The 18,506-nt window shown below is 51.5% G+C and overlaps 2 protein-coding genes across 4 annotated transcripts in view; one reads left to right on the forward strand and one right to left on the reverse strand.

Moving 5' to 3' along the window:
* PPP2R5D (protein phosphatase 2 regulatory subunit B'delta) overlaps positions 1–18,506 on the forward strand; it is a 1,176,261-nt gene that overhangs the window by 169,983 nt on the left and 987,772 nt on the right. The window lies entirely within an intron of this gene.
* LOC109319438 (transmembrane protein 121-like) overlaps positions 4,688–18,506 on the reverse strand; it is a 14,633-nt gene continuing 814 nt past the window's right edge. The window contains exons 1-3 of one of the 3 annotated variants that reach the window (XM_019549013.1): positions 18,423–18,498; positions 6,711–6,834; positions 4,688–6,280 (exon numbers count right to left, since the gene is read on the reverse strand). In XM_019549013.1, coding sequence (XP_019404558.1) covers positions 5,335–6,280; positions 6,711–6,834; positions 18,423–18,483 — 1,131 coding nt within the window. In that variant the 5' untranslated portion in view covers positions 18,484–18,498 and the 3' untranslated portion in view covers positions 4,688–5,334. Of the gene's footprint in view, positions 6,281–6,710; positions 7,116–18,422; positions 18,499–18,506 lie in introns of those variants that run through there. The other 2 variants (XM_019549015.1, XM_019549014.1) reach the window with 2 other exon arrangements.

Genomic DNA, 18,506 nt, shown 5'->3' on the forward strand with positions numbered 1-18,506 from the left:
GCATAGAGGGGGAGGATCACCTCTTTGGACCTACTTGAGATGCATCCGTGGATGCATGACAAGGTGCGGTTGGCCTTCCTAACTGCCTCCCCACACTGCCGGCCCATGTTCAACTTGGCATCAGTAATGACTCCAAGATCCTTCTCTGCCTCTGCACTGACGAGAAGGGAGTTCCCCAGCCTGTAGGTATGGTGCTAGTTCTTCCTCTCAGGTGCATCACTTTGCACTTGTCAGTGTTGAAACCCATCCTGTTCTCATCCGCCCACCCCTGTAACCTGTCTAGGTCCGATTGTAGCCTATTCCTTCCTTATAGCGTGCCCACATCCCCCTACATCTTAGTGTCATCAACAAATTTGAGCAGGGTGCTTATTACCCCCGCATGCAAGTCACTGATGAAGATGTACAGTGTGGGCCCAAGGACTGAGCCCTGGGGGACCCCACTGCCCACATCCATCCATGTCAAAAGTGACACGTCTAACACCACTCTCTGGGTGCGGCCCTCCGGCCAGTTGGCGACTCTTTTGACCGTGTGGGTGTCAACACCACAGTCCCCCAGTTTTTAATGAGAACAGGGTGAGAGACAGTGTCAAAGGCCTTCCAAAAGTCCAGGAAGACTACGTCCATTGCTACCCCTGCATCTAAGGATTTTGTGACCTGGTCATAGAAGGCCACCAGGTTGGTCTGACAAGACCTGCCACTAATGAACCCATGTTGGTTGCCCCTAAGCATGATCTCCCCTGCTGGCCCCTCGTGGACATGCGCCAGAATAATTCTCTCAAAAAGCTTACCCAGGATCGAGGTAAGACTAACTGGCCTATAGTTTCCTGAGTCCTCATTCTTCCCTTTTTTGAAAATGGGAACCACGTTGGCCCTCTTCCAGTCCTTTGGCACCACACCAGAGCACCACGAGTGCTTGTAAAGCCGTGCCAGGAGTCCTGCAATGACCTCAGCCTATTCCCTCAGCACTTGGGGGTGGAAATCATCTGGATCTGCTGATTTAAATACATCCAGTCCCTCCAGAAGTTCCCTGACTAGATCCTCACTGACCCTTGGCCTGGGTGTGCCTCCCCTGGGGCTTGAGGTGGGGTGATCTGGTGCTTGCTGATCCGGTGCCTGCTCAGGAAAATGGAGGCAAAGAAGTTGTTAAATAGGTTAGCTTTGTCATCTGCTGTGACAACCAAATTTCCTAGCGTGTCCTGCAGGGGCCCCACGTTACCCAGTACCTTCTTTTTGCCCCCTTTGTATTTAAAAAAGGACTTCCTGTTGTCCTTGATCCGGGAAGCCAGTCCCAGTTCCATGTCCACCTTGGCCTTCCTGACTCCCCCTGCAGCCCTGAGCAACCGCAGTATAATCCTCCCTGATGATGGCCCCTCCTTGCCATTGGGTGTACCCCTCCCTTTTAGCTAGGAGATGTTCCCAAATGCTTTTGGTGAGCCATGGGGGCTTTTGTGCCCTCCTGCCCCCTTTGATCCATGTTGGGATTGCCTCCCTTTGGGCCTGGAGAATCGTCTCCTTAAGGAGCGGCCACTCTTCTGGGACACCTGGCTCCCCTCCCCTCTGGGACCTCAGTGCTTCCCTGACTATTCTCCTTAGCTCACTGAAGTCCATCCTCCTGAGATCTAGGGCTGCTGCCTTACTGCAGGCCTTTGCCACCTTGTGCTGGATGGTGAATTCCAGCAGGCGATGATTGCTGTCGCCCAGATAGTCGAGCACCCGCAGCCCCCTCACCAGGTTGTCACCCGTGGCCAGCACCAGGTCCAACGAGGCATTTTCCCCTGGTGGGGCTGTGCACCTCCTGGGTTAGCTGGAGGTCCTGCATTTGAGCTAGGAACCTACTTGAGCGGTCAGCAGGGATTTGGGTGTTGCTGCTTCCCATTGGGTTTTGCTTTATCCCTGTACAGGGCTGCCATGCCCAGGGGCCAGCTCAGGTGCCTGAGCACAAGGTGGAAGTCTGCTACAAATCAGGTGAATTTACAATCGTGTCACCCAAGGGTTCTTCATTCACTGCCTGTGGCAGGGCAGGGGATGTTTTGGTTCCAAGGTTTGTATCCACAGCCAGGGGGCTAGAACCTGACCTTTTAAAAATGAAAACTCTGATTTTTCCCGTACTCAATACTTCAGCCTGCTTGACCATGTGTATCACTGTCACACTGGCATAGAGGAGAGAGGAGGAGGGATCGGACAGGGAGGAAACTCAGGGCAGCTTTGTCAGTAGATATGCGCCTGCAGTGAGAGTAGAGTGAGACCCTTTGGCATGTGTGGTGAGAAGGGTGGCTCCTGCTCCTGAGTGCTGCCATGGCTCTGTCAGCCTATACTGTATTGACTAACTGTGGGGGACTGGGGGTGGAAGGGGTGACAGGTGGCTGCACTTTGCATTCCAGTCTGGCACAAGTGGCTAATTGGGCAGATGGATGAGTGTAGTGTCTGCTTCTCCCTCTCCTTTCTCACCTGGTGGGAGGAAGGGTCTTCCCCAGCCTGGCACCAGGGGCAGCCCAGGACCACACCATTTCTTCCCCAGGGTGGCTTTGTCCTGCTGCAGCACAGCCCCAGTGACACCAGCCCCCTCTTCAGATGGATGCACAAAAGAGAATTGGGTCTCATTCATCAGGTTGTGTCTCCATGGAAAATATAAACAGGCAACCCAGGGTCATGGGGGCACAGTAGTCCCAGTGAAGAAGCAGGGGCTGGATATGGGGGATAGGGCAGAGTGTGAGGAAGTGGGGAATTGGCTAGAGGTGAATGCCCAGGGCCCCCAACAGGAGAGATGCAGTTTGCTGCACCAAGGTGCAGAGGAAGTGCCTAGTGCTCTCCTCCAGCATGCTCTATATGTGCAATGTCCCCCATCCCCCACCTGCCATGAGCCCAGGGACTAGGGACACAGTAAAAGGTACATGATCCAATGTCTTGAGGAAATCAGCCCCTCAAAGCTGCCCCCCTACCCCCACAAGGGGCAGCTGGATGAAATGGAGCTGATACGGGGCAAGTCCCAGGCCCACAATATCTGTGAGCAGTGCCTTCTTGGGCACTACCCCTACAGCTTCCCCCTTCAGAGAAGCCAGCACTGTTCCACAGCCATCACCTCCCACTACTTCCTTGCCCTTCAGCCAGCATCCTCAACTTTATCCCCCAAAGGAGCACACTCATGGTTTCCAAGCCTCTGCCATGGCCAGAGCTGCTCCCATGCCTCACCACCTGCCTCTAAGGTCTACTAGCTCAGGAGCAGAGCTGCAGGAGTACTGTTTGAACCAAAGGAGCGCCCCTCTAGTGTCTTCTACCCCACCAGCTGCTGCATCAGGGAGCAGTGGGACTCATGGCCCCTTTGCTAGGGGTGAGAGAGAGGGCTTTTCTGGGAGAGGGCACTACCTTAGGGGCAGTGGAGCAGGCAGGTGCCAGGGGCTCTGCTGTGCATGGTGGGCAATGCAGTGGGACTGCTGCGGCACTGGGAGAGAATAGGGAGCTGCAAGTGTCTGCAATAATTTACTTCTGTGTATTAACCTCAGCCATGCAAGGAAGAATGCTGCATAAATCCACTTCCCTGTCAGCTGGCTCATGCAGGCAGCTCCACTGCCCAGCTATAGGAACAGAGTCAGCAAGAAAGCTGGGTGTGTTCACAGGGACCAGTTCCTGTTGCACAGCGTGCTCCCAGAGGCCCTGGCAGGCAGCAAACAAGGCAAGGGGAAAAAGGGATTGGGTTTCACATGTGTCAGATGTGAGGCAGAAATCCAGGCAGTGGGAACCAGCACATTTCTCTACTAGGATGAGGGAGAGCTGTCCCTTGACCATCTCACTATAGTAGACCTCTCCATGGGCTGGAGACTATTCATCCCCCACCATGATGAAAGCCAGGGAGAGACGTTAAGGTGTAGCTTCCTAAACTGTGCAGCCTTCGCTCTGCCCACAAGAGAGCTGTCAGCCTACACCACACTCTAGCCTCTCTGGCACACCTGCCATCAGCTAATGGTGACAGTGGTTGGAGCCTGGGTGATTGCTACAGCCAGCAGCAAGTTCATCTCAGTAATTGCTCAGGCACAGGCCTGAAGGGGCTTCTGCTGGGCTGTGTGAACAGCAGCATGGCTTTGTGACTGTGTTAGGCACCTGGGAAAGAAGAATTTGGTAAGAAGCAGGGCAAACTGTGATTGTGCCACAGGAGAGAACTAAGGACAGGAGGGAGAGGCCTGGAGAGGCCATGGCCTTCTCATGCCAGGAGGCAGAACCAAAAATTACACTTAAGCATTTTGTGCTAATTTGGTTCAGGGCCTGCTTTAAGAGCTGGACCAAGACCTTGATGGGGTGCCTGGCCCAACAAGTCATACAAAACAGAGTTGTGTGAAACCAGGGCTTTACAAGCAGGTTATTTTGGATCCCTCCATCTTGGAAACCCATTGATCCATTGACCTCACACGTGCTCTGCAAACTCTAAGCTAAACTCTTAATCCACCTGCCTGTTTCCAAGCCAATTGGCCTGTGTAAGACTGCACAAAGGATGTAAGAGTCAGATTCAGACAAGCAATCTGAATGATCCAGTGTTCACAGCACCTCAATCTTTCCCTCTACACAGCACATCTCCCCTGTGCCTCCATCACACCCAAATTCTTCTCACTCCTGTGGACACAGCTCCTCCAAACTCGTCAGCAAAAAAGGGAGTCCCAAGCACGTAGGTGGCAGCTGCACAGACATACCAGGAAGCTGCAGGGCTAGTGTTTTCTTTTATTGGAAAGAGGAAGATGCTTATGAAAAAAAGACTGTGACCCACTGAGTTCCACTGGGTCTCCGAGCACCTTGGGAATGGGGGGCAAGGCGCTAAAATCTCCACCCTAGCTTTCTCCCCCACCAATCCTCTCCAAACTCCAACTCTGACTGGACAGCATGGCTGCACAGGGCAACAAGGGCAGACTGAGGCCCCAGGGATGTTCCCATCAGACCAGCAGCCCACCATAAAGCCACACTGTGGCCACAGCAGCTCAGCAGATCCGCTCCAAACAGAAGAACGAATGGAAGGGAGAAAGCAGGGAGGGACCTCACCATCTTGCACAGCGTGGTCCTCACTAACAGCTCTACTGGCCCTGGTAGCTGCCTTGCTTCTGCTCTGGCCCCACAGTCCTGTTTTACTCTGTGCCACCAGAAAAGTGACCTGTCCCCAGCTCTTGGCTAGGATGTCCCTAGAATGTGGGTGGTTGGTTTGTCTGTGCAAGGGAGGGAGGGGTTACTCACAGACTTCCTAAAGGAACCACCAGAGGGTACAGGACTCAGCCACCCCCTCATGCTTTGCGCTGGACCCTAATAATCGCACACAGAAATGCTGCTCTGTGCCCAGTCTGCAGCCCCTGCTGCAGGTCACGTGTTCTCCTGGGCCACCACCTTGGGGCAGCGAGTCTGGCTCTGGGACTTCAAAAGAGGCAGAATTGGCTGGGGATGGGGCATGGAGTTGTGCTGGGGCTCGGTGCTGAGTCCTGCTGGCAGGTGTTGCAACTGCCTCCTGTACTGCACAAACATGCAGACTTTAAGTACAATGGCCAGTATGTTCTTGCCCATGAAAATACCAGAGACCCGGGCATCTCTGAAGAAGACCATGTTGCTTCCCCTGATGAAAATGGTGGCAATGTTGATGGTGAGCATGCTCATCATGGGGTACAGCATCATCCTGTGTGGCACGATGCTGATCCCTTGCATGCTGATCTCGCACAAGGACACACACGGGAGAATCAGGAGCAAAATATAGCAGTAGAAGAACATCAGGCCCTCGGCCCAAAGTGGCAGCCCTTTCTTCTGAGGCTCCCACAGGTTGGCTTGGATATCCAGCACATCCAGCATGTCGACAATGACCCAGAAGAGGCGGTTGCGGAGATCCTCCTTCTTTTTGAATGTCCTGACATATTCCATGTGCTCTGTGGCCACCAACAGCATGTAGAGGGCTGGGATGCAGATGGACAACAATAGGGTCAGGGCCTTATGGGCCATGAGGTCCATGCTCTTGCGGTCAGCCTTGTAGTTTTGATAGACGAAGTAGACCTTGATCTCTAACACAAAGATGTACAGAAACCATAGGATCATAGCGTAGCCTCTCTTGGCTGTCTTCACCTCTGCTCCAACCCAGACAGCCACATACCAGAGCACCAGCAGGAAGCAGACGTCACCCACAGACACCATGATGCAGATGCCCAGCTTCCTGGAGCCCTGGTTCTGTTCTACCAGGTAGGCATCCATCAGCACCATGCTGCTCATGATGAGTACAGTGGAGAGGCAGACGTGGGGCTTGTTGATGGGGGGTGGGGGAACCATCCTGTAAGGAAGGACACAAAGATCTGTCAGAGACAGAGGCATAACTGGTAAGTTTCACACCTGAGAAGCTGTGGGGGAGGGGAGGAGATGTTGGTGTGGCCAGTTACACAGCAGCTGCCAGCTCCTTGTTGCAGCTACCAATGCTCATCCCCCTCCCCTCAGCAACAAAAGCAGTATTTGCATCAGGGTCTGTGCCAACCCCCTGGCTGCACCAACATCTTTGCCCATGGCAGCAGTGTCTCCTGTGTAGTGAGAGGCTGACAATGGGATTGGGGCTGATGAGGGGTCTAGGGACACGAGCCCCTCCACCTGTGCTTGTGTGAGATCCCCCCCACCAGACTTGCACCCAGTCCCCTGATATGCCCACCCTTTTGCCCATGCTGCCCACGCCCAGCACACCCAAGCCAGCCCCACATTGCACCCCACCAGACCTGGGCCAAACCTTCTGCCTCCCCAGCGTGTTGATGCCACGCCTTCTTCTGCCTTCAGTGGGCTGGTGCTGGGCCTCCTGCTGTGTCCAAGGAGGAGAGAGCAGAGCCAGTGAAAAGCCAATTCCTGAAGAGAAAGAGTGAAAACATCAGGAATTCTGAACGGTGCTGGACAGCTGAGAACTGCTCTGAGTACAAGTAGGGCTGCTAGGAGCAAAGGGGCTGGCCTTGTGCCTCAAGCCCTGAACTGCAATTCAGAGACCCCTGGTACACTCCTAGCTGTGCCACAGATGAACACTCCACTTGATACCAGCTGCCAGCAGGGGCCTCACTGTGCTCCCATCTCCTTTGTGATGGTGTGGCAGAGCACTGATATGCAACTCCAAGGTCTGACAGGAGACATGTTAAAGAGGCCTCAGTGCCCAAAGTGCTGAAGTGTGAAGTATCTTGAACTGGCCGCCCTGAGATTGTTAACCCATTGGGAGGTGTTGGCCATCTTCACATATATACATAGGCTTGAGCACCAGGGTGGCAAGGCCATGGGGTTATCTACACGCTGATACCCCTTCCTGCCCATCTGGGTTTTGAATATAGAGGGAGGAACCACCCTGTTGGGAGTCCCCTGCTGTGAGAAGGGGTGCCTCTTTGGGATCCTGCACTGAGAAGAGGTTTCCTTAGCTGGAGGGTGGGGAAAAGCATCAAGCCAACATGTGATAAATTCCAGCCAGGGCTGGCAGCTTCCCAGGACTCAGATGAGGGCACTGAGGTTCCACTGGGCAGCAAAACCATTAGCAAGACCTAACCCAGACCTACAGCTGCCCCCTCCCTGCAGCCCTGGCAGACCCCTACCAGATTGATTTTGGAACTGCCAGAGCTAAAAGCAGGAGCTCCCAGAGGGGTCTGGGTTCTGGAGCTGATACTGGCTGGGCACTGGCACCAAGGTGGCCTTGCTTAACTGCTGTACTTACACATTTTGGGACAGCTGAGCCAAGGCCCCTTCCAAGCTCCTGGTTCTGGCCCTGTTGAGGGTGGAGGTTCCCCAGCACTTCAGCCTCAATCAGCTTAATGCTACTGACTAAAACATGGCAACTAGGGCTGGGCTTCCTCTACCAATAAGTTCCCTTACCAACAAGCTCCAGAGACCAGCTGGAAATAAGAGACAAACACTCAGACTGGTGCTTCCTAATCCTCATGTCAGGATTCAGGGTAACTTCTTGCCCTACCTATAGAACAAGCTCCTTCCACCAAACTCCTAATAACATCCACCTGCAGACTCTCCCTGCCCTTGCCAGGCCCAAATTCTAGTACCACTCTGTACCCACACCCTGATTGACTCTCCCTTCTGAACATTGTCCTCCCAGAGCAGAACTCCAGTCTGTCACATTAGACTTAAGCCTGCCCTCAAACCAAAGACGTTGCTGTTGCTGAACCCTGAGAAGAGCAGAACTGCAGCCCCTAAGGTGTCATGCAGAGACTGAAGGGCTGAATACAGAAAAAATCCTATTTTCACTTGCAAAGGAGCCAATCAGCTCTGAGCCATGGAATCGATAAGCCTGGGCTCCAGGAAGTAACATATAAAGTAACCCCCCAGAGCGGAACAGCCTTTCACATGTGCTGTGTGTGCACATCTGACTCAGTTGACTCTGCTCCCCAGGCACTCCTCAACTTCAGAACCCCAGCCCATCTGCAAAGGGACATGCACAGAAAATGGCAGAGATCTGCTGGGCTCTAAGGAAAAGGTCTCTAAGCAGAGGAGGCTGAATGCTAAGGTTGTCGTGGGGGGACTGAGGAGCTGAATAAAACACAGTTCTCAAAAACAAGCTTGGTAAGAAATACAGCCTATGCAACTTCCAGAGGGAGTCACGCCAGAGCAGAGCTCACTGTCCAAGTGTAAGCAGCAAAATAAGAGCAGTAGCTGGGATACATAACAGCCAAGGAAGGACATGAGGCTGACCAACAGCAACTGTGTAAGTTTACAGACAGTCAGTAAAAGTTCAAGCTAAAACTTCCCGTCTGTAAATAAATTTGAGCCCCCCATAAAAACAATCAAGCTTCAGCATCTTGTGACACCCCACAGAGCTTCACTTAGACAGTACCACCTGGTGTCCGAGCAGCACCCTGCAAGAATTCTCAGGGCTTTGTAGACGCCTTCCCCTCTAGCCATGTGCTGCTGCTTCCCATCCTGTAATATTGCTGGTCACAGAAAGGTTTCTTTGAGGGTGGAGGGTAAAGTCACAGAATCATAGAAAGTGAGGGTTGGAAGGAACCTGACGAGGTCATCTAGTCCAACTCAAAGCAGGACCAGCCCCAATTAGATGATCCCAGCCAAAGCTCTGTCTAGCCAGGTTTTGAAAACGTCCAAGGATGGAGCTTCCACCACCAACCTGAGTAACCAGTTCCAGTGTTTTACTACCCTCCTAGTGAGAAAATTCTTCCTCATATCCAACCTAAACTTCCCTTCCTCTAACTTGAGACCGATGCTCCTTGTTCTGTCATCTGCCATCAAAATGCAGCCCACCAGACCATTCTAACAAGCCCACAGGGCCCCTAAATATTACATTTCTAAATTTTTTATCTGCCCCTGGCTGCCTGTCACATGGCCCTCGATGGCTTGCCAAAACTAATTGCCCGCCTCTGGTCTAGACCCATCCTTTCAGACCCCGCTTCAGATAGCCGAAGACTGCTATTAAGTCCCTGCGGTCTCCTTTTCTCTAGACCCAGCTCCCTCAGTCTTTCCTCATAAGTCATGTTCCTCAGCCCCCTTACCATTTTTGTTGCTCTCTGCTGGACTCTCCAATTTGTCCACATCCTTTCTGTAGTGGGGGGCACAAAACTGAATACAGTACTCCAAATGTGGCCTCACCAGTGCTGAATAGAGGGAAATAATCACTTCCCTTGACCTACTGGCAACACACCTAACAATGCAGCTCAGTACGCCATTAGCCTTCTTGGCAACAAGGGCACACTGCTGGCTCATATTCACCCCCAGGTCTTGAGCTGCTGCCCAGCCTGTGCTGGTGTACGGGATTGTTCTGTCCCAAGTGCAGGACTTTGCTCTTGTCCTTGCTGAACTTCATGGCATACTTGCTAGTCTTCCTGCACATCAGGATGGTTTGTTCCTGCACCCTCAGTACAACTTCTTGAAAGTACAACCAGCTCTCCTGGACTTCTCTCCCCCTCAGACTGGCTTCCCAGGGGATCCTGACCACGAGTTTCCTGAGTGAGTCGAAGCATGCTTTTCTGACGTCCAGGGTCCTTACTCTGCTGCTCTCCATCCTTCCTTTCCTCAGGATCCTGAGCTCAACCATCTCATGGTCACTGCTGCCCAAGTTGCCATCCACTACTATATTCCCCACCAGTTCTTCCTTGTTTGTGAGCAGCAGGTCAAGAAGGGCATGGCCCCTGGTTGGCCACTCCTGCACTGGCATCAGCAAGTTGTCCCCAATACTTTCCAAAAGCTTCCTGGATCATCTGTGCACTGTTGTATTTCCCTCTCAGCGGATGTCAGGGTGATTGCAGATCAGAAGTGTTAAATCCCTGTGGCGGTTACACAGGTCTGCCAATCCAGGAAAATTTTCTTTTAATTGACACGTTTTTACTGTCAGTAAAAATGTTTGTCAGTATGAAGGTTGCAGCTTGTTAGTAAAAAAACATTTCTTGAGTCGTCAACCCTAGGTCTCCATCTTGGTGTGAAACCAAGGGCTAACTGCTTTCCTTTATGCTGTTATATGGAGCAGAAGGGGCTGGAACAGCAACTGCAGAAGCTAGCATACCCCAAGCAAACTGAGTCAGGGATGTGAGAGAGGTCCTGTAAGATCAGAGGGGCCATGGGAAGGGGAGGAATATGTCAGCTGGGAGAAGGAGCAGAAAGAGCAGGAGAAGATGCACAGATCTATTCAGCCTGCACACACTTGGCAGGCAGGGGATAGAGCAGGAGCAGGTGGAAGAGACTAGAGGTGGCCAGAGATTTAGACCCAACTTAAAGGTAAACAATGAAGCTATTAATTCTCTCCCCAAAAGCAAGGGGTTTACAGTGCAATAAGCACAGCGAGGTTGCTTTCCAGCCAAAAGCAGTTTTTGCAAGGAGGCCACCAGCTGAATACAACACTATGCACCTGATTTTGACCTCACTCAGTATCATCACACAGTAAGGACTGCCTGCACCTTGTCTCCATTAAGATTTTACAGAGGGCATGAGCACTCATCTCGCTGTAAGACTCATTTTTGACAGTGAAAATATAGCCTGAAAGAAGCAGGACAGGTGCCCCTCCTGACCCACCTACACAGCCTGGGCTTTGAAGGAGAGCGGCCTACAGAAAACAGGGTTAGAGAGGGGCTGCAGTAACTCCTGCTGAGACACAGGAATGCACAGCCCCAGGCTCAGACATGGAAACCAGTCACTGCAAAGTTTAAGTGATGCTTCACACCAGGTAAAACACAGTTTCAACTCCACATTGCAAGGCCCCCAGCACCTGTTGCACTGTGTTTTACTAAGTGGGTTTTACTCCTTCTGGGTGCAAGAAACTGCCTGCAGGCCTTGCCCTGGTACACTAGTCACACTAAGGACACCCCCACAGATGGAATCAAGGTGCAGCTGTCTGCACATACCAGGCAGGACTTTCACCAAGCTTCAAACAGTAGCTCAGCTTTGGGGCTTTTTCTTCCATTCCTTCCCTCTCTTTTGGAGCCTGTGGGTGCTGGGAATTAGACTTCAGCAGGGGCACAACAGTGACCTTAGTTCTACATGAAACCAGCTCTTGTCAAACTGTTTCACAGATTTTAATGGGAAAAGGAGCTTTTTATGGGTTACACAAGACTGATTGGCCCACAAGAAGTTAATGGACAAAATCTAACTGAGGCTCTGATTCTCTCTTTACTAGAGACCTGCTGGGGCCAGGGCTCCAGAAACTGCACTGTGGGATCTGGCTCCTAGTATGGCCTAGATTTATTTGGGGTTGATCTCTTTTGGACCACTGATAACCCTGGAGGAAGAGGACTTGCCTGGATTTGGCTGGAAACAGGTTCCCATAACCTGATGTGTAGGACAGGCTGCCTGAATGCTGCAAGCCAAGGGCTGGGTGAGTGCTGCATCCTGCTGTGGCTGTAAAGGTGCCCTGGGACACAAACCTCTGGGACAGGGATCACTCAGGATGACTTCCTGTGTAACAGACCCCTGAATTCCACCTGGTTACCCCTGCACTGATGCCAATAATCTGTGTCTGGTTGAATCACATCTTCCAGAAAGACATTCAGCTTTGATTTGAAGTCATCTAGAGATAGAAATGCCATCACCTCACTCTGACCATTGGAACAATTTTCACTCTCACAATGAAAAATGTGTGCCTTTGTCAGACAAATGTGAATTTGTCTGACAAACTTCCATCTTTTCTCCTGACTTTCTATGTTAGGCATTTCCTCCTTGAGAAAGCATCTGATCACTAATCAAGCCACTTCTCAATCTTTAAAGTTCCTTCTTTTTAAACAAAGTTAGAAAAAAGTTGATTTTCCACCTTACCCCAGACACTGTGCATCCTGGGACACCACTGAGACCCAGACCATCTTCTCAGACTTTCATACCAAATGCTCTAGCCCTGTGCCCACCTCTCCCCACCCCCAATGGCAAACTAGTCTTCCAGGTGGCCAGACTTTAACATAGATTTGGGAAAGGAAACAAAAACCTGTTTTGAACAGAAGCACTGTTAACCCCTTGGCTGTGATGCATCTCTTTTGGCCCAGTTTCCTATGCCCCTACTGACCACGTTAAAGATGTTCACCTGTCTCTCCTTGATTTGTTCTTAGGTCTCAAGTGTCTCAGTACAACACCCTAGTCTTTAATATAAGTGACCTGGAAGCAATGAATTCAAGTTATTTGAAAAAATGTCTCCTAATTTCACTTTGTTTTGTGACATCCAAGTGCTTTGGTTGGATAAATGTGTCCTGTTTTCAGAGTTTTCCACTCTGTGCAAGAACCTGGCAAAACACCTAAAAAGCCATAATGCAAACTAGCACTCAGGGTGATCTGGTCAGTGGCCTGAGCCTTAGCTTTGCACCCTGGACTTTTGGCGGTATGCAAGTACCACCTACCAGGTCCGTACTTCTCCTGTCCCTTTCTTCTAGCTTGAACAAAACACTGGTGCAGCTGCTGCTACTGCTTGTGCCTAGGGAAAAAATGGGACCAAAGACAGGATTCTAGGCATTGCTCTGCAAAGAAGCCAGCTCCATAACTGAGACTGAAAGAGGAGCACAGTTAACGCCTGTCAAAATGACATGGATGGTATCTGGAGCATTGTAAAACTGGGGATGCTACAGGCACAGCACAGTGGATCATACTGCTGCCTGGCAAATGTCACTGCAGATGCCAGTTAAACTGTGTGGACCACCAGAGCAAAGAAGAAAACAGAATGTGATCCTGCATCACAATAGTCTTTAACTATATGTGCCCAGAGGAGCAGAGGTAAGGTCCACAGATTACCTTACAACTTGCTCTTCCTAAATGTGTGGGCTCTTTCCAACCTTAATCTTGTTCTTTTATCACTAGTCTTTCATTTATCAAATTAGCACTTGTTGGGAGTTGTGATGCCTCAGCCTATTGCTAATATGCTACAGAGCTTGCCAACTGCAGGTAGCCTGCATTGATAAACTACAGCCCCAGAGGGATTAAAAATGTTTCTATCCAGTGGACCTTTCATGCCCTCTCTCTGGGATGAGGCTGTAGGAGCTGGGGCTGGGATGACACACAGACACACCACCCTGACTGCTAATTAGTACAGAGCAGAGTAGCTAAGACCTACATGGGGCACAGTGGCCTGCTCTCCCTACAGGACCCCTTCCCCATAGATCAGGGGTGTCAAACTTAAAACCCACGTCTAATGCCCACAGGCCAGATCACTCCCACAGAAGTGGGTCATCCAGTCTGCGGGGCTTTTCACTGGATGGACAACTTACTTCCAAACCCAGCTGGTGGGGCTTGTTGCTGTGGCTATCAGAGCAGCTGTGCTGGTATTGCCAGACTGCCCATTCCCTTAGTGGATTAATGTTGCTGCCTGCCCCACTCCTTAACCACCACTGAATTGCCAGTTTTCCATACCTATTAGAGGCAGTAATCAGCTGCTGTGTTAAACACCCCACCACCACCACCAGCACAGGGGCATCCCGGATTCAGAGGTGGGTCATCTGACCAGCAAGAGGCTCTGTGGGCCATATGACCCACCCCCCTAGCTGCAGGCAGGGAATATGGTCTGCCAGCTAGTTTGATTTTGACACCCCTGCCACAGGGCATGCTAGTGAGCTCATCTGTATAGGAACCTCACTCAACTGATGCCTGGAGAACAAGGGGAATTTGTCCCTAGGGTGCTAAGCCTGCAGCTTCCACCTACCCTGAAGCCACAGAAACGTCATTTAAAAAAGAAAAGAAAAAACTAGTTTGTCTTCATAACCCTCTAACAAACTACATAAAATGGCCCAATCCTGGCCATAAGCTCATGAAAATGAAGAACAACGTGGGTGCAAAGGACAAGGTGCCTGTTCTAGGCAGGCCCAAGCCAAGGCACCCAGAGATAAAGGGACCAGACTGAGAAAGGGGCCAAAAGGGACAAAGGGCTCGAGTGGCCTTTTCCAGACAAATGTGCACATGCTCACTGCCTTGCTTTCACATGTACATTCTCTTGGCACTTCTAAGGGGAAATATATCAAGGAGATGAATAATTTTACCACAGAAAGGAAGGAGAAAAATTAATTCCTTTGAAATGGTATTAGAATCTCCCTTCAGGAAGGAAGAAAACAACCTTAGTAAATGAGAAATCTCTAGACTAGTGGTTTTCAACCTGTGGTCCATTGATCCCTCAGGGTCCACAGACTATGTCTAAGAGGTCCACAAAAGATGACTATGATCAATTTTTAAAAGTATGCAAATACCCACACTTACAATTCAAAGGGGTCTGCATCTCCATTTGGAATTTCCAAGGGAGTCTGCTCCACTTGAAATTTTTTAGGGGCCCACAAATGAAAAAAGGCTGAAAACCACAACTTAGATCAGGAAAAGAACAAGCTACCCAGAATGAACATCTCAGAATCAGCCTGTCTGGGGAACCTGTATACTTGTGTAACAAGGGAAGCTGCTTTAACTGCTTCATTCACTGAATCATCAGACATGTAGGCCAGCCCTGAAACAGGGAAGAACATCAAATGGAGTACTGATTTTTCAGAGAAGGAGAAGGGATCCTAGACTTACAATTCCAATAGCTCTAACTTCTCTTCCACGGTAATAAACTGTAAGAGAAGAAAATCATACAATGCTTAGGCAGTACGGTGGCTACTCTCAGGGAGGGGCCAGGGGAAAGTTTTGAAGCATAAATCTTGATTCTTTGTTTTGACAGATGTACCCAAGAGGTAGGCAAGAAGAAACTGGCAGATGTGGTATATCTGAAGTCTGCAAAAATCTTCACTATCCTATTCCCCATCGAAAACAAGTCACTGGGGGAGCTGGTGAGACAAAGAACAGTGAAGTGACAGTGGTTTGTCAATGAGTCTATACTCTGTATCTCTCATATGTCAAATGAAAACAGCACCATCACTCAAGTTTCCCAAAGCAAAACCAAAACTAGCTCCTGGAAGACAAGCTGGCCAAGACAGCTAGGAGGCTGGCTAGATAAGGGAAGTTCTTCCAAGACCTTGTTTTTAGGGGTGCACCAATAAAGATTTTTTTGGCTGATACTGATGGCTGATTATTAACCAGCCATATTGGCTAACATGAATCCAATTCCCGATATGCAGCCCAGCAGCTTGGAGAGCAGCCAGTAAGTCTGTAGTGGGGGAAGGAGCAGGGGGAAGTGAAGGGGTGTAGGGGGAGGCAGATCAAGGCCCTGTGGTGAGAGAGGGAGTGGACAGGGGCTGCCCACCCAGGGTGGGGCATGGGATGGAGCAGCAGGCAGCTCATCCAGGGGATGCCAGGTTGGGGTGGCTTCCACTGCTCCATGCACACCCGGGGGAGGCATGGGGGCATGTGTCCCCCAGATCTGTGTGCAGGGTGAGGGCGGGCTGCCCACTGCAGGCTGGGGTTGGGGGCTGCACCATCCTCTTCCCAGCATGGGAGCTGGACTGGGCTGGGGCTGCGCTCCGGATGGGCAGCAGCTGCACTGGGGGAGGGGCTACAGTGAATTTTGGGGGGGCTGTAGCCCACCCCAAAGGCCCCCCCCAGCACTGCTGCCACCTGCCTTGAGCGCAGCCCTAGCCCAGCTCCTCCGCCAAGAAGAGGCCAGTGCAGCCCCTGGCTCCAGCCTGCAGTGGACAGCCCGCCCTCGCCCTGAGCACAGAGCCCAGAGGCACATGCCCCCATGCCTCCCCTGCGGGTACACACAGCAGCCGGAACCGCTCCCTGGACGAACCACCCGCAGCTCCATCCGGCAACCCACTCTGGCTGTGCAGCACTTGCCCCTGCCCCACTCTCTTCCTCACTGTGGGGGCCCTGATCTGCCTCCCCATACTTCCCCACAGACTTACCAGCCAGACGCTGCTCTCCAAGCTGCCAAGCTGCATTCTTGGTTGCATACATGCTGCGGCTGAGTGCATGTACGCAATATTTATCAGTGACATTATTGGCTTAAAAAAGCCAACTGCTGATAACGTCAATTTTCCTTTTATCAGTGCTGATACATTATGGACCAATATATTGGTGCACCTCTACTTGTTTTAGCTCTAATATCCCCACATGACAAGCGATACCTGCCCATAAACTGTAAAGTCAGCATACAGTTTTGAGGTCTTGTTGGACTTCCTACTGCTGTTACATGCCCAAATATCCAAGCCAGCCTCCCAACATCCAATGTCCAAGCACTCATGATGCCACACAGCAGATCTAGGAACAAAGTCTTTACCTGGATCAGAACATAGCAGCCAGGCTGCTTAACAACATCAGTTATCCTCAGCCCACCCCTGCAGGGTTAACTCTCTTAACTGAGCCCCCACATCACCTCCCAAACACAGACGCCTGGTTGAGGTCTCTGACTTGATTCTCAAAGCCCTTGCCAGGACTGTCTCTGGCCTCTCCTTCTGTGACCATGGCCTCCTACAGTTCTGGACCACAAAACTAGCAGCCAGGAAGATTTGTGTGCTTGGAGACAGCAATGTCAGAGAAGGGGGACTCATATGGAACTCTTTTCTGCAAGAGAAGAGGCTCTAGGTTTTGACACTTCAGAATTAAATGCAACACTGTTATCTTTGACATAGCTCCCCACCAGTAATCTCTTATGAAGGACACACAAGCATATTGCCTTTTGAAGCATCTACTAATCAATTTTAGGGTAATCCCTCGGGTAGAGGAAAGTGAAACTGATATATTGCTACTTCCTTTCATTTACTTGGGAGGCACTGAGCCATGCCAGGGATAGGGCAGATTTTATCAGAAGCATTTGATCTTGCGTCTCATGAACTCCCAACTGCAAATTCACTTCAAATCAGTTGTGACAGGAACACTGTTATATGAATAGAGAACCAGTTAAAAGCCCAAGAGAAAGGGGCAATGCATAGACTACGGGGAGTCCTCTGCCAGGAACATCTTTTCTTGTTCCAGATGTATTTAGTATTTTCATTTGTGATCTAGAAGGAAATGGTGACCTGCAATTTAAATGCATTTGCAGGTAATACTAAGGGGGACCTGGGAGGACGGAACAATGACACCAAGGCATTCAGTAAGATTAAAAACACAGAAGTGGTCAGAATTGGATGAATGTAGCTGTTCTGCTCAGACCTGTCAATCTAAGGCTCCTCTCCCTTCCCCCAACTCAATGGGAAGAATGAACCTAGAAGCTGAAACACAGAGTAAACCTGAGCCTTTCCCTAGGGGGGCCTCCCCTTTTATTCCTAGCCCTGGTGCACCTCCACCAGCAGTAGCAACACCACTCAGTACAGGTCTGCTTTGAGCAGCACAAAACAACACATAGCCAAAGTGCCAGCACCGCTTGCCTCAGCACTGCCACAGATGAGCCAAACCAGTGGCAGCACTGCTGAGAAACTGTAGGGGTGCAACTGCTCAGATGCCATCCTGAAGTGCATCGGGGGCATCATTCTGGGGCACAGCTACAGAGACATGCCCCACCAGGCAAGGAGTCACCCTACAGGTAGCCAGGCCAGGAGTGGCTGCTCCTTTCTAGACCCCACTTTACCAGAAATACATTCAGGAGAAGAGTGATGGAATAAGCAGGGACTACAGGATTAGAAGTCGCCAGCTCCAACCTGACTAAGCAGTGGCTGGGGAGAGACACAAGGCTAACAGCAGAAGGAGATGGGGAGCTTGCTAAGGAGATGGGGAGCTTGCTACAGGGAGCTGTGAGCGAGGGGGGGGGGGCAAAAAAGGACCTTGGGCTGGAGCTCCTGGTGGTCAGCTTGGTCCCAGGGAACGGTCCCCCCAGGGCACGAGGCCCCAGGCTTGGTCCATTCCCAGGAAACCGGTTCTAGGGCCTCATTCTGCCCTGCTCCTTCCCAGGGCCAACGTACCGATGGGGTCCAGCGCTCAGGGGCACCCGCCAAGCCAACAGCCCTGGGCGCCGACTTCGCCTCCCTGCCTGCAGCACCTCAGTGCCCCCCAGCCCCCGGCAGTGGGAGCGCTGCGCGCCCCCAAGGCTTTCGGCGCCCCCAGGCCGAGGCCTGTCCGCTGGGCAAGCCTCCGCGCGCCCTCCCCGGCGGGCACGGCCGCCTCCGCCGCAGACAGCAGTCACTCACCGTGTCCGGCGGGGCCGGGGGCGCGGGGCCCAATCGTGCCCCGGCCCGGCTCCTCCAGCATGTGCCTGGCGGGCGGCGCCACGC

The sequence above is a fragment of the Crocodylus porosus genome, unplaced genomic scaffold (genome assembly GCF_001723895.1).
Source record: "Crocodylus porosus isolate Cpor-Errol unplaced genomic scaffold, CroPor_comp1, whole genome shotgun sequence".
NCBI classification, from domain to species: Eukaryota; Metazoa; Chordata; order Crocodylia; family Crocodylidae; genus Crocodylus; species Crocodylus porosus.